This window comes from Streptopelia decaocto, assembly GCF_964273445.1.
Source record: "Streptopelia decaocto genome assembly, chromosome: 3".
NCBI classification, from domain to species: Eukaryota; Metazoa; Chordata; class Aves; order Columbiformes; family Columbidae; genus Streptopelia; species Streptopelia decaocto.
The window spans coordinates 34912796-34928817 of NC_138656.1; the positions used below are offsets into that span (position 1 = coordinate 34912796).

Below are 16022 nucleotides of genomic sequence, written 5' to 3' on the forward strand. Positions count from 1 at the left end.
TACTGTGGACTCAGCTGGTAGAACTTATGAACGCCTTTCCCATAACCCTTGCACAAAGCTTCTTTCCGATTCTACTTTTAGAGGTGTTTGTGTTGGTCTTTGTTTGGTTGGGTTTTGTTTTGTTTTTAATACCTTCACTTATTACAAATATCCTGAGGCAAATCTCCTGAAGAAACAGAACTAAGCTATCTGTAGGCTTTCCATTAGTACCTTCAAGAATGACATACGCTACTCTGTTTTCATGACACCTTACTTCTGCACTGAACTCAGTAAGTTTTCATAGGTGTATCTATATGGAACTTCTTCAGACCTGAAGATTCTATCTTAAAATTTTATTCTCTTCCCAAAGCCAACAGATTATCTCAGGCAATTTCATGTTTTCAAGTGTGACACATGAGGAGAACTTTGGAATGAAAATCTATCTTACAAATCAAAACTGATAAGCTTTTAAATGGCAGATTCAGCATTTTGAATTCTCAGATGACCAACTCCCTCTCTTTTTTCTTAATTAAACGCTGACTGAAAAATAAAAAAAGGACAGAAGCAGAGGGAAATGACTTATTTCCTAAAACAGGTGTCTCCCAGTTATTTCACTAGTCTACCTGGTTTAGTCCTTACTACCAGATATGCTTGTTCAGCCAAAAGGAAATCTGACACTGCATAAAAATCAGCCATATAAGTAAAATAACTAAGCTTTTAGAACTATTGTCGAATGACCTTTTTATACTTTTGACTTATGTAAAATACTTTTTTGACAATATATGGGGAAGTTCTGTCTTATCACCACTTAGTCATCCATTTAAAGCAAACAACAAAAAAACAACCCAAAACCTAGTTCCCAAAGCTCAGAACATGCTGAAACTTGGCTATTATACATCTTAGGTATATCAGTGTCTAGAAGACTTCTGAATGCTAAGAAGGGAAAAAAAAAAAACCAAACAACCAAACAAAACAACAACAAACAAACACATTGGATTCACATACAGACCAGAGGCAGATCTTCCTTAAATTTCAGATTACACATTGAGAGGTATACAGCCCTTGCTAGGCATAGAAAGAACTGAAAGAGATTCTGAGAGATCATCTAATCTCCCCTCTCCTTTTTCCCAACACAGGATGGAACAGCAGCATTATGCAAAAAGCTTGCCCAGCCTATTCTCAAAACCCTTCTATTACACAGATTCCACAGCCTACCTAGGGAACGTATTCCAGTGCTTCAGCCTCTCTTATTATAAAGTTATTCCTAATACCTAACCCCCATTTCCCCTGTTGCAATTCAAGTGTATTATGGCCCTGCCTCACCTGCAGCAAACTCTGACAAAAACTTGTTCCTCTTTGGATCAATTTCTAACATACTTGAAGACTGCTACCCTGAATTTCCCTGAGTTTAATTTTCTTCAGACCAAAACCATCTAAACTTTTTCAGTTTAACAGGCCATATTTTGCAGATCTCCATTCTTTCCTGCTTTGTTTGATAACACTTGGTCCTCATTTTTCTTCAAATACACTGTCCAAAACTAGACAATACTGCAGCTGAGGTCCAGTCAGTGTTTAGAAGAGCAGCTGATTTACTTAATACAGCTTACATAAAATACTGGTATAACTGATTTTCCTTGCCCAGCAGTGCACTACCGACACTGCATACTCAGACCCAGTCTGCAGGCTAGGCCAAAGGGGCAAAGATCTCCCAAATCCCCTTCTGATCTGTTGATATGGCTGTTATCCCAGTGAAGCAGATGTGAAACATTCTTTACATGACCTTAGCAGAACTGAACTCAGCCTTTACTCTGCTCTGAGCATGGGAGCAAAACCTTCTGCATTCAAACCTCACCCATTTGAAAACCAGGCAGAATATGAGCCTTATTCTTTCTGTAACAGTCACAAGCACAAACAAGTCTGAAAACTACATGGATTCAAGAAGGCAAAGCACAGCTCCTGGGTAATTTAATTTTTGGCTTCAATATGCAATGCCTATCTTCAAGTAGGGTAGTGCATCTTTGCTCTTTCCTGAACCTTTGTTATCGTACACTTTCACAACTCACACCCTGTTCTCTTTTCACAAGCATTAGGAAAAATTAGACATGGCAATAAAATTAAAAATAAGATTATCCAGCTTTATTTCATCCAAGATCCAATGCTTTCTCTCATGCTTAAAAGTACTCCCCACAGTCCTGCAGGAGGTGAGGTGTATGTGTGCACACCCACCCAGTCAAACATTTTGAACAAGGCAATATGTCAAGCTCCACTTTATTTGCCATGTCTAGACAGCTATGGCTACACATTATTGCTATGTAATTAATTCCAGCACTCTACTTTTTGTTATTTCTGTAATGCCTTATTTTGTTGCATTTGTATGATCTTACAGGTATGTCATTAGTTAATACAATTTAACCTTCAATATTTTGTCACTTTTCAAGTACTCGGTTCTATTGCCTTTATGCAAACCAATGGGACTTCAAAGAGCAAAACATGATCCAGCTGCCTATCACGACAGTGATCTCACGTTTTCTTTCTGTTGCCATCATTGCTATTAGACACACTTCTCTACACACCTAATTCCGATTAGCTATGTCACTATATCCTCACATCACTTCCTCCTCCTGTCTTGTTTACATACTCCTACCACAATCTTCTCCCTCCAGTCAGAAATGAGCTCTCAGACTTCTTGCTTCTATCGCACTCTTGTTTCTTTACCCTCTGTTTAAGCCCTGCTTGCTTCTTCAGCATTCTTGACAGACAGGCAAGGAAATAATCCAGAAGATTTGATGCTTCCAAAGTGAGGAAGAAGCTAACCGAAAAGAAGGTATCTGGAAAAGCCTTTTTCCTTCCTGATTATCACAGGTTTCAGTCTCTTCCTTGCTCCCTGTTTCAGCATAGAGAAGAATGACTTCTGCTGTTTTCCTCATCACACCCCCTGCCCCCATCTCCCAAAAAAAAAAAAACCCAAAAGACAGTAAAAAAAAAAAAAAAAAATCTATTCTAGGAGAGGCATGTAGCCACTCAGCTACTCTTCAGTTCTTTCAAGTAAGTTAATACAGCAAAACTTGCTTCATTCAAGTAGGTTTTCTTCATGAATTTTGGTAGATTTTGGCAAACACTCTGCTCTCTACAACATAGGCTTGTTGTGTTTTATTTTATATGGAAAGCTGTCACTTAAAGTATCAAAGGAGCACATGCAGGCACAAGTGCTGAGATCATTCTGAAAGACATTCATAACTGTATTTACATGCCCCCAGGAGCCCTTTACTACCAACTTCTCTTACTGATATAGCCTCTTTCGAGCAAGTCAGAGGAATTCACAGTAACTACAACTACTTTTGTCCTGTGCAAGTTTGTAACATACAAATCACACAGATTGGAAATCTAAGATCTGTCACCAAGTTTTATGAATCACCTTTTGTTTTTCTTGTCTTTTTTACCACTGTGAAGATTCTCTATATGCAATTCTCAGACAACAAACATCATATCTTGAACTACAGTCATCTTCCATGTTTAAATCAATTTTTAAAACTCTAATAAATAGTTGGCAATGAGAAATATAACTATAATTTACCTTTACATAGTTTAGAATGTTCCAGAAAAAGGTACCAACCCAAATAAATTAATAGAGACTGCCATGTGATTCAAGATGTCTGATGGAATAGCCTCAACTCCATTCAATTAAATTTATTGGGGGGATAACTCTCTTAAACTGGTTTTTGTTTATTTCTTTTAAAGGTATTACATGTAGGCTAGATCCACAAATGGATACGATGCTAAAAACCTTTAAATTTCAGCCTTGAGTTACACCACTAATCAGTCTGAGGTCTCTTGTGGAAGGGATGAGAGAAGCTAATTGCATGGAGCAAGCAGGCTAACCAGCACACTGAACAGGAATGTGCCCAACCCATTAAACAGGAAATGCTGAGCATAAGGCTGCTTAGTTCAAATGCTTTTAGGGCTCAGATGCATTTCTTTGAAGAACTGGGTGACTCTTCACTACAGCTGGGTTCCAAACTCCACTATGACTAAGCTGTGGCACTCATTAGGGAGCTTAATCCTGCAGGAGAGTTAATGAGGCTTAGCTGATTGTAAGGAGAGGCAGGCAGACACATGCTTCAGCTGCAGGTTTGGGTGGGCATTAAATGAAATATTAGCACCCAGATAGTCTGTCTTCTTCAGACTGAAGCACTTCTGAAACAGAACTTCAAGTTCTTCAAGAGTATCATGCTTGAAAGTTCACATCTGTGCTTCAGGTTTGGGGCTGGAGACAACTCCAGCTGTAAGCAACCCAGCACAGGATTCAGATCCACAAGCCTTTTTAAACTGCCATTCAGGTCATCCAGATTCTTAGGTACCTAAAGCATATCCAGACCTAAAAGGCTTTCACTTGAGGGATAACAGAACACAAGCCAAAAAGCCACATTTAGACACAAACATACATCTAGGACAGAAAGCCAGTCTACACAGTGCTATTCTCAGCTGTAAAGCAAAGCAGCAGCAATGACTTCACAGCCCACCACAAGCAATCTTAAGCTGACGGGGGCTACTGCGGGTAGTGCTGCAGGAATTGCATGCTCTGATAGTGAAATCAGCATCTTTACACAAAAACCTATAGCCACACAGGAGCTCAGGTGGCCGCAGATGAACACGTTATTAGTGTTACTGACACTTAAGTATCACCCACTAAATACAACCACTACCGTCCACTCTTTCAACAGGACTCCTTCAAGAAGGTCCGAATTAGGCCTTTATACACTGGGAATGAGAGTCATTCCTGCCTGATCTCACTTATCTGAAATTATGCATTTTGCCTAAGGTAATTATCTAGGCTCCCTCGATGATCAGCACAACAGACTTTACCCTGCCCTATGACAGTATTACGAGTCTTAAGTTGGAAGTGTGCTACTTCATTAGAAAATAAATTGTTGAGATAGACCCAGTTTCCTCGTCCCAGCATGCGTGACTTCCTTAAATGAGAAACTAACTCTTAGGTGCAACTTGAAAAGTGTTTACCATTTCCAGAAAGAATAGGGAACAAAAATCAAATTAATATTACCTTACTAAGTATATCCACTTAACATTCCATTTCCTAAAAGGAAGCAACTGAAAAGCACTAAGGAAGTCAACAAACTGTAAACAGTGACAAAGTACGGAACATCATGGAATTAAGTTATAAATGAACATAGCCCTATCCTCATGCTGAATCACCATTAAAAATCTTCTCTCTCAGCACTGCATGAAGCCAAGATTTTTTTTCCCCCTTAATTTTTTGAAGGAGGAAAAAATGACGACAGAAATACAGACATCACCGATTCTGAAATCTCAGTTTCTCTGGGTACAAAAGGACTTTCTCCTTGCAGTACTTTTTGCGTCAACATTTGTTCATTCCTTCTGGCATGGGTGACAGCACTGACAGAGAAAAGCACTTTCACATCTCTTATGAGTAAAACCAGACTTCGCTACTTGCAACAGTCAAAACCAATTCCTGGTATCACAGCAACTCTGGAGTTAGTCTGGCTAAGGGACTTTCAGTGTTTAATTGTTTTTCAAACACGTCATAGAGGTTTTCCCCTACAGAATTTTCTGGAAAGCCTCATCTCTTCTTTTCTTCTTGAGAAATCTTTGGGTTTGGAGCCAATTCTCTTTCATCAGAGCAATCGAGATGCATTTGTCTCAGTCTGTGTTTTCCCCTAGCTATAATACGTTTTGAACTCATTTTAATTCTGTTTGCCAAATCATCAATCTGTTTTTTCAACGTTTTTCCCCACAATGCTGTTTATCAGTCTTGGCCTCCATATTTTAAAGCATAGAGAGATGATAATTCATTTTTGGGTGAATGAAACATTTAAACTAGTTCCTATAAAAGCACCAACAGCCCTTTCCTGTCACGCAGACATTTAAGTATTGGTGAGCTCAGAGCCATAAAATCTTTCCAGAGCCCAAAGAGAAAAATACAGTACTTTTTTGGGGGTGCTGATCTACTGGCCTCCTCAATTGTGAGCCCTTTATGGATGCACAAACAGCCATGAAGACAGCTTAGAAAGGGTATTGTTAAAATGCCTGCGGCTATAGCATATTGAGAGAAGCAGTTTGTATTTATCGAGTCGTCCTGTCTCCAAGAATTTCAAAGAACTCCATAGTCCTTTATAATTGCTAAATAAACTATGTTCATTTGTTAAAGTTATTTAAATGGCTGTTATGAATGGTCATGCTTTTCAATAACAGTATGGGTAATGTGCTTAAATGGCAGAGAGGAAAAAGATGCTTTACTAAAATTGTTCAGGTTTTGTCATCAAAAAAAGCCACAGTGTTGATGGACCCTGATGCTGACTGCACCCGATATTTTTCTTAAACATTTTAGAGTGTCCCTGAAAAATTCCCCCTGTCTCTTGAAGAAGAGCAAAGGCTTTACACACACACACACACACGCAAATGTTTTGCATTTGAGAAAACAAAATAAAAGTCCCTGACGTTTATATACTTACCCCATTCCCTTTTTTTGTTTGATTATGTACAACCTCAGCAGCAAGACATGAATGTCAGTTCCCATGAGTGACTGAAGTGAATTTGACTCTACATTCCTTCCAAACAGAATGTGTTGCGCCTTTTCTGTTATTTCTGCTTGTTAGTCGTCAAACTGTTTATTCTCTTCTTACCCACCCCATTCTGCTGGCTATACCCCACCCTTACCTCCAAATTTCCCAAAGCTTCTATTTAGCGAAGTTACCATTGTTCAACTCTAATATCCATACACATTCATGTAGGCATAAGTTACAAGGAACACATTGCAATGCTCTAGTTAAGACAAGCCTGTGAGAGAATTACTTTGCTGTTTATGCAGAGCTGTTCCAAAAACAAATACCAAGAAGGGTGGAAACAATATCTGACCCACTGGAGACCTGTGGGAGGTTTTCCCCTAAAGTCAACAGATGCTGAACAGTAGTAGAATGTCAAATCATAAAGATGCGTTTACATGAAACACGTGTTGTATCTCTGCATGCATTTTTTTCAACAGTAAAACATTCACGTATTTTACAGCTGTTTACCCATACTTACCAATGGGGAAATACTATTATTATGATGTAAGTGTCACATAGTGAAATCAGAATGGTGCAATTTCACAAAAATAGTTTAAATTGCAATTTCAAAGCAACACCTGGTTTTGCTTTAGTCAACCTATGAAGTCATCAGTGAAACCAGCATGTGTAAATTACATATGAGCTTAAAAATGAACTTGTCTAAGTTATCAGTGCGTTATGCTTCCACTAGTAGGAAAGGTATTGTTACACCAAACTTGTAACAGAGTATTCTGCACCTCACAATTCTAAGTGGTGGGGCATTTTCTTCCACATTAATCTTATTTCATTTATGCAAACATATGTAAAATTATGTTGTAAAACATGAGGCAATATACTGCATCGATAGTTAGAACACTTACATGACTTTCATATGTTTGCTTTAGCTTCATCTTTACACAAAGATTTAAATGTTGCCCACAGAATCATGCACAGGTTCTAAAAGTCTAATACCCATACACACATACTTGTCTGAGGACAGGCCTGTCTCTCAAGGTATCTCAGGACTGATATTTGTTCCAAGTCTATCTATTCCATGTCATAGAATTGAAATTATCTGTACAAGTCAAAAAAATCAACACCAATTGCAGTTATAGCTAGAAAAATAGATTTATTCTACAGAGCACATCTTTCATAGATGCCAATCTTTGTCACAATGCTAATACGTTAAAATAAAAGGCATAGAAATGCTCAGAAAGAAATAACAGTAACAATGACTTGCTTTGCACCCCACGTTAATTGATAACTACAAAATCCTGAACAATGCCACCAAGTATTATCTGGCTACTCTTTCTTCTCTGAAAAAAAAAAAAAAAATATTTAACAATAAGGGGGACAAATAAAAAGAAAAGATCTTGAAGTATTCAGGACTAACTTTCTAGCTTTTGCATTTTAATAAAATTACTACACTTCCCTCGTTTTCCTTTTCAAGTATCTCCACTTTGCCACTACTTATTCCTTTGCTCAATGAAATAAGAGGCTCTGCCATGAAAAGAGACTATACATTTAACAGCACTGACAAAAGACCTTGAGGTCATCAGCCACTCCTAAATATTCTCATATTAACTAGACAATCAATATCAACACTGCCACAAGCATTATATAATTTGCAGGAGCTCATCACTCAGTTCAAGATAGGGCTGGGAACTGCATATTGGTGGTTATCACAGAACACCTGACATGGAATTTCACATCCTAATCTTACTTCACTGTAAGTAACTCAAACATCCCAAACATTAAAATACTGACAGTTGAAGTTAAAGCCAGTTTTTACGGAAAAAAGTAGTCTTTTATCCTTGGATTCCATTCTAGCACCTCAAGAAATATTAAGCCACCCTAAACAGATATAGCTGGTCACGTTCTAGCTCTCTTGTTTGGGTCCAGCATATACAATCTTAAACTCTAATAAACACACAGCTCAAACTGCACTCTGTTCTAGCAGATATCTAAACTGCTTCATCAAAAGTTGCAGCCACTGACCCACACCTCACAAATGCAGAAGTGGAGGCAAAACAGGTAAAGTGACCTTTTTTAGGCTGCTCAAAAGCCCAGTAGCCAAAATTTCAACACCATATAAACAGCCTCAGACTTAGTCCTGCATTTTACCTCTGAGGCAACACTTAAGTCATGGTTGATCTTATCAAGCCACAAAAACTGTTTTAACTGTCTGTCCTTTGAGCATTTAGGAATCGTGGGATTTCCAATAACGGTAAAATGTTTTACTAATGCATTGTTCACTGAGGGGCTTCTTAGAGTAACAAATACTCTACATCTTCAGCTCCTGGCTTTCCTTCCCCTAGTCATGTCCCTCAGAGTACTGTAAGTAAGAGGAGCTCCAACAACCTAAAAAGAGCTAGAAGCACTGGCTCCTTTGTCTTAAAGCTGCATGGAGTTATATCCTTATGCTACGATAGAAGAAAAAAAATACCTCACACAACCCCATTTGTTTAGTTGCAGCTTGGTATTTAGAAGAAACACTGAGTGTATCTAAGGCAGACTGACTCAGGCTTAAAGAAGGTGGCAAAAGTGAAGATTTTTTTTGGCCAGAATCCAACCAGCAACAGTCACTCCAAGTACTGGGAGAACTATACAACCTAGGATTTGTACACTCTTTGCCAGAGGAGAGGGGACAAAAGCCAGTCCCAGTGGCCACTAATATCTTATTTGGATGAAAATAACTGCCATCTGGAAGAAAAGCAATGGTATCCCTAACATTCTGTGATTCTGTGATCTTATCTGCAAAAGGGACTATTGGTTGATGTTGACAATGTGATTAAAAATCTTTTTGAAGCTTTTAAGAAGGGGATGTAGTGTTCTGCAAGCAGTATACTTGACCACTCTGAAAGTGTTAATTGAAAGATCTCTGGCTGCTCCCTGTTCTTTCCATTAGGTCCGAGATTATAATTAAGCACCTATGAAGCTATACTTGCAGAAGAGGAAGGAGGGGTTGCATTTAAGTATAAATGGACAGATTATAAAGAGGTGCAATGCAGACATGCAAGCATACTCATGCAAAGAAACCATATTTACAGCTTTAGAAGGAGAGATTCTTCCCTAAGTCTCCTCAGCAGAACATACGTCTCTGTGCTACAGCAGAGGAAGTCTGTCAGGAGACTGCAAGTACCTTAGGCCTCCATGTTAATCAGTCCATTATTCAACTGCAGGAAATTTTCCCCAAATCAAGCCAGCAGACGCTCTGTAATACCTAACCCATAATTCATCAAGCTCTTCATCTTTTAAGCCAAAGCTTGTCCTCAAACTCCCCACACAATGGAGCAGGAGCCAAGGCCACAAGCTGGGCACCTACACAATCCTTTTTTTATAAGTATGAAGCAGAAACTCTCATGCAGCCTCCATACTGTGCAGAAGTTCATAAACACGCAATAAATTAAATACAGAGAAAAACAGTCACCAATGAGACCACAATCCTGGATTCTAGCTTTACAAGAAGGGTATCCATCACAGTGAAGTAAAGAGGACTGTCATCTTACACTGATTACACTCTCAGTTATGCCTACTCTAGCAAGCGCTCACAAAGCACCTTTTATCTGAAGGAAAAACTATCATATAGAAATAGCATGAGATTCCAGCAGTGAATCAGGTTCATTTTTTTTCTTCATCCAGGAAATCTGTTTTGCGTCTCAACAGGATGCAGAATGTTGGACCATTTGCTAATCTAAGAATTATCTCATGTTTAATTATTTTAACCTTTTTTGGTCTTGAAGTGTTACTGCAATTCAAGTGAACAAAAGAAATATTCAAGATCTTTAAAAAAGGGGGGAGGAGGGGGTAGAAGGATTTTGGAGAAGAAAGAAGGCAATATATTTTTTACAGTTGTACTTACAGTGAAAATGTGATGCAAGTTGATCCTGGCCCAGTCTCAGTGGTAATGAGCCCTCGGTGGACTGTTCTCCTGAAATCACTTTTTTTACTGGATAATATTTGGGTTTGATCACATATTCCTGTGTTTGCCCATGATGAAGATTCATCATCAGTGTCTGAGATGAAAGGGGCAACATCCTGTTTTAAGAAAAAAAAAATAGAAGAGACAGAATTATGTAAGAGTTATTAAATTTTTTACCACTAGTTTCTATGTCTAATTTAAGACTAATTCATCCACACCCCAAGTTCTCAAAATACAGTTTGGGAAACTTGCTAGCTTCCAATTAAGCACCTGATTTTCCATGCATTTAGCATTCTCATTGTCTTGTCAGCTCAAACACACACCTAACAGGGATTATATCACTTCCTTTTCCTTTCATGGACAGCTCAGAAAACAGGAAGAAATCAGAAAAAGTCCTCCTCAAAATCAGGAGTTGAAGCTCAACTTTATTAGTATACAGATCTTTCCAGACTGGACAGAGAAGTAGTGGTACATTAAAAACTCTCTCCATTTCTTACAACTGTTGTTTCATACCAGGTGTGTTAAGTAAAACCTAAGCCCAGCTGACTTTCCCGGTCTGTTCCTTTCTCCACGATACACCTCTAGCCATAAAGCAGAGCACTGCTCCTCTTGTTCTTTTTGGTCTGTCTCGCATCTCTTCAGAAGGTCTGTTTCCCTGCTCCACGTTACTTTCCCCATCCACTTTCTCTTTGCCTGCACTATTGAGCATCTCTGACAAATGTCCCACAAGACGGTATCCTTTCACACCAGAACTATTTCTTCTTCCTGTTAAAGAAGATGACTCTCTCAAGCTCACTGATTCTCTGACAATCACATTCCTTACTTGTATTGTTAGATTCCCCCCTAAGACCTCAGCTCCTCGCTGCACAAGACCTTGCCAACTTTCAATAGAAACTCCTGTCTCCCCTTCTCAAAACCCATGGTTTTTAAGCCACCATCAGCACCAGAAACCATTTCTTTACTGACAAGCCAGCCTCCACTCTTCCACAAAGTTAATTAGCAATAAACAACCAGGGGAGCAAATAATCACACAGCTGATACCCACATGCAATGAAACTGTGAGCTGCTTTGGGGCCCCGGGCTGCAGAGTTCCACTGCCTAGCCAGTAATAGCACATCGTCAAGTAACAAACCTGCAAATAGCAAGTTCTCAAGAAACTGTAAGCTAGTGTAGATCACACTGCAGACTTATGTGTTCCTCAGAGAGAAGCATCAATTACTAACCTAATAACAGTGGCTACTAGGGCTTTGTCCTTTGCTCAAATAAAGGCCTAAAGAGTGGGATGCTGTAAGCCTCCCTCACTTTCCTTTCATCTAAGAGTCTGTAATATCCTTGGTCTGCAAAAGTGAAAGAATGAGGAAGTCATGGCATTTGTAACAACCATCCCTCAAAGAGCCACAGTTCTGCAGGGTAAATAACTGTCCTCTGAGAATAAGGCATGGGCTCTGTATGACAGAAGACAGCCAAGCAGTGTTTCCGCACAGTGGTGGGACTGAAGAGTTTCAGCTGAGAAGTCAGACAATTATTGTATTTTCTGACATGTGGAGCCTGAGCCAGCTCCTATCTCTAAATCAATGCCTGATTCCTTAGTCATGTTATTTGAGGATGCTTAGTAACTGCTGTAGCCAACGGATTTGTGGTTAGAACAAACAATGGGGTTTTGTCCTCCACAGATGCTCTTGTTAACTTGGATCAGTTTGAGAAAAAGTGCATTCATTAGCAAAAACATTCTATGACTCTTACATACAACAGAAACATAACTCAGGCTACCTCCAAGTCAAATTTTTCTAATACAGTGCTTGCACAGTCTCATTATATTCAACTAGAAGTCCCTTCCTCAGACTGAAAATACTGTACTTTCTGTGTCGTCTTTAGGTTTTCTACCAGCCCATCAAAAGAGAGGCTTCAGTGATATTGGAGGTCAGGCTCAGAATTTGACACAGTCTGGTAAATCAACAACAGGAATACCTCAGTCCATGATAAAGCTGAAGTCACTGTCTTCAGTACTGCTTACATATGAACTGCAGGTTCTTTGAAGAGTCACTACAAGCCTTCCTGCACAACCTATTTTTTCTACTGATCTCATTTTACGCCTGTGTATAAGGACATTTATTTCTGCACATGGACATACGAGGTTCTATACTAAATTCTTCCCATGTTATGTGCAAGCAGATCATGACAACAGAGGTCAAAATACTACAGAAGTTGATACTACAGCAACCTATGAGAAGTTATATATATAAAAGTTTAACAGTGTTATCTTCTTTGACTGGACGCAGACAGCTGCTGCTATTTAAATGCCTGTTTGTTTCCAGTTAAGGCTATAACATGTTGTAAAAGTGTTACCTTTTATATTACCACATATCCAGCAACACTGTAGCCCAATCCTGTCAACTTGCAATAGATTCCATCAAAAAACTTAAAATTAAAATAATTTTTTAAAAAAAAAAATCATTTAAAATAATGAACACCATATCAAATACAGGAATGCCACACATCGGAAGCTGAAAGTTTTATCACAAGAATTTATAAAAGCTTCCTCTTCCTTCCTTTTCAAGCATTCCAGTTATCTCCCTTAAATTAGCTTGCATTAAATATTAATGTTAACTGATTGTTAGGGCAGCATAAGAGTAAGTTTTGTTTTGCAAGAGAGTGGTTTACTCAGTAATACACAAGAAAGTTGTAATCTTTACTCTAGAAAGTCCAGTTCTTTAAAAGGAAACACCTTCACCTGATGTGAGAGTTGTTAATCTTTGTTTCAATATGGAGTAAATAATCTATTACTGTATCAAGGTGTATGGATACAACAGATGCATGAAACCAAATTTGAGTTGTCTAGACCCTTTTTCTTGCACATTTTTGGATCATTTTTTATGTTCTTGGTGTATAACTGTCACAGACCTTTAGTACAGGTATGCAGAAAAGTACTCCAGATGTTTAAAAGTTGCCCAGTATGGGACATCCACTGCTAACGTGGATGTGAGCTAACTGGTAGCAGGTTATTGCCAGCCATCCAACCAGCTTGACTGGTTTTGCTCACGAGAACTGCAGTTCCAGTAGGAGCTGATATGGTCAAACATCAAAGCATTTCTGAGATCCTTTTGTTCTGCTGTTCTTTTGATATTCAAATTCTTCTCAACATGACCTGGTTCTTAAATATGTTAGTTCATAATCAAAAGGATATTACATAGTTAACTGAGATGCTGCATCTTCTGCGAGAATCAAGGATACTCCTCTAACTACATCATGGGAACGATATGGGACCAGTCACATCACTTACCAACAGCTTGGGTATAGACACTAGTAAAGGACCTGGGTTTTTTCTACCATCACATAGGGGGTCCTTCACTGGTATAAGACTTCTGAGTAAGAAGATACAATTTCTGGTGAGCTCAGCAACACAGCAAAGGGTATTTTTTTCCTTGTATTGACCCCTGTGAAAGAAATCTTTAGAATCATCCCTTCCAATTGACCTCAGAAGACAGACGAGAGCTTGAGCCTCAGAGAGAAGGCAAGTAATATGTCAGCACTGAAAACAATTAATACAAGTGTAGAGATGTCACAAGGAAACATTTCAGGTCTAGTATGGTAACAAGCATCACCCCAGTGCCTACTGAGCCTTTGAAAATTACATTAACAGCTCTACTACAACATATTCCCAGTCCTCTAAAAAGCAGTGGTTGTTGCTGTGACTGCTGGTGCCAGCTTGCCAAACCCTCCTAGGACTACTGCCACTTCTTCCCTTTCCTGTAGGATGGCCACTGCCAATTTCGGGAGCTCTGCCTGAGCCCCTAATACTGGTCCTGTCTTTGCAAGGTTGCCCAGGTGCTGTATCACGCCACCTGTGCCAGGGGCTCCTAGCACAAAGCAAAAGCAAGCCTGCTATTACGTTCAGATTCGTTCAACTGTCCCAAGACAAATGGTTCAGTTAGTTCAGTCTCTGTTCAGAGTACACTGCAGTTACTGAATAGAGCATTTTCATCTATTCCTGGTGTTGGAATATCCAAATTAACAATTAAGTAGCAGGATAGACTGATTTCTTCACAACACTACTCAAGGTTCAATGCCACTAGGAATTGCTGGTGCTATTGCTACACAACAGCCCACAGAGGATACACGAAGTAGGTCACAGACACTCTAAATCAGGTTTTTATAATTTAAAACAAAGAGATGAAAGGCATACTCATCAGCTCATGACCACTATACTTTACATTAAGAGATAAGTAGTTTTTATCTATCAATAACCACCTTCACCATAACTGAAGTTATTTAATTGCTTCCGAAGTTTAGCGCACTGCTTACTGCACATCTGAACACCATACAACACCATGGGATCCCTTGGGCATTGTTGCAATGCAAAATATTCAAGTACTACTAAAGCTCCCTGTAATGCTAGTTAAAAAGATTCCATCACTAGTTTCAGTGTTCAAATTTTGCATGGAACAGCCAAGACTACACAAGACTTTTGCATTACACAGGCTTATGTCACTAATTTATCTGGTAGTTTGTAATTAGATGGTCAAAATGCACATTAACTTAATAAACCTTACAAAAAATTTCCATTGCTGAAGTGTACACAAGGCAGAAAAACAAATGTCTAATTGCATTTTCAACAAACAATATGATAAATACTGATAAAGTTAAAACAGAGGGAGAACAAACATTTCCAGCTAACTAACAAGCAAAAGAAAGCTCTCTTGCTTGATAAAAGCAAACCAGGAATGCAATCTATCAGAGTAACTCTGGTAAGCAGAAATGAGCCCAGCAACATTTGGCATAAAAAGTACCGTCTAGACTAAATAAGACAAGCCTGACTCAGGCTTCTTTCTTCATTTTATTTACCATAAGTCTGATGCTCCCATGTAATGAACAGTCAAAAGCAGAAGAAAATCCAACATTTTCTAAAACCATGAGATAACAAAGAAAATATACAAGACAGTTCAAAAGGCATAAAAATATAATTAAATCCTCCCCCCCGTAAATTATTAAAATTCAGTTGCTAGTTCAGCCTGACCTTTGCCAGCTGTTTCCTCCTTACATTGCTTCTCATTTTTTTTGATACATGAAAAAGTTTAACTTTCCAGCTGATGATGAACAGATGGAATTTCTTCAAAGCCCTTCACATTATCATACCAAATATTAATCAAGAATGGCCTATTTCACAATGTCCTACCAGTCACAAGACATGAAAGAAAGGAAGTGTTCAGGCTTGCTTTCTTTTCACCATTGCAAAAATTCTGCACAAAATTGATTTTATGTACAAAAATGTATTTTTACTGCATAATTAAGAATCTTGTCCCTGAAATACACTACAAATATTGCAAAACAAGCACTGAGACCTGCCTGTCCTAGAATAACCAAAGTTGAATTAGTATTTTAATTATAAACCTGCCTTGACCTTATATCTTTGTGATACATTTTTCCCCAGACAAAAATCTGCAAAGATCATGGTTTGGACACAACTAATTTGTTTTCAAACAATACCTTCAAGTTATTAATTTTTACCTTTAAGTTATTAATTTTTACCTTTTTTATCCCTTTAAAAGGTTAGAGACAAGACA

General features: G+C 38.6%; 1 protein-coding gene across 4 annotated transcripts in view; it reads right to left on the minus strand.

Moving 5' to 3' along the window:
• The window catches only part of LTBP1 (latent transforming growth factor beta binding protein 1), a 197304-nt gene that overhangs the window by 136103 nt on the left and 45179 nt on the right, over window positions 1-16022 (minus strand). For all 4 annotated transcript variants that reach the window (XM_082050042.1, XM_082050045.1, XM_082050043.1 and 1 more), the window contains one exon: window positions 10402-10577. In XM_082050042.1, coding sequence (XP_081906168.1) covers window positions 10402-10577 — 176 coding nt within the window. The remainder of the gene's footprint in view (window positions 1-10401; window positions 10578-16022) is intronic.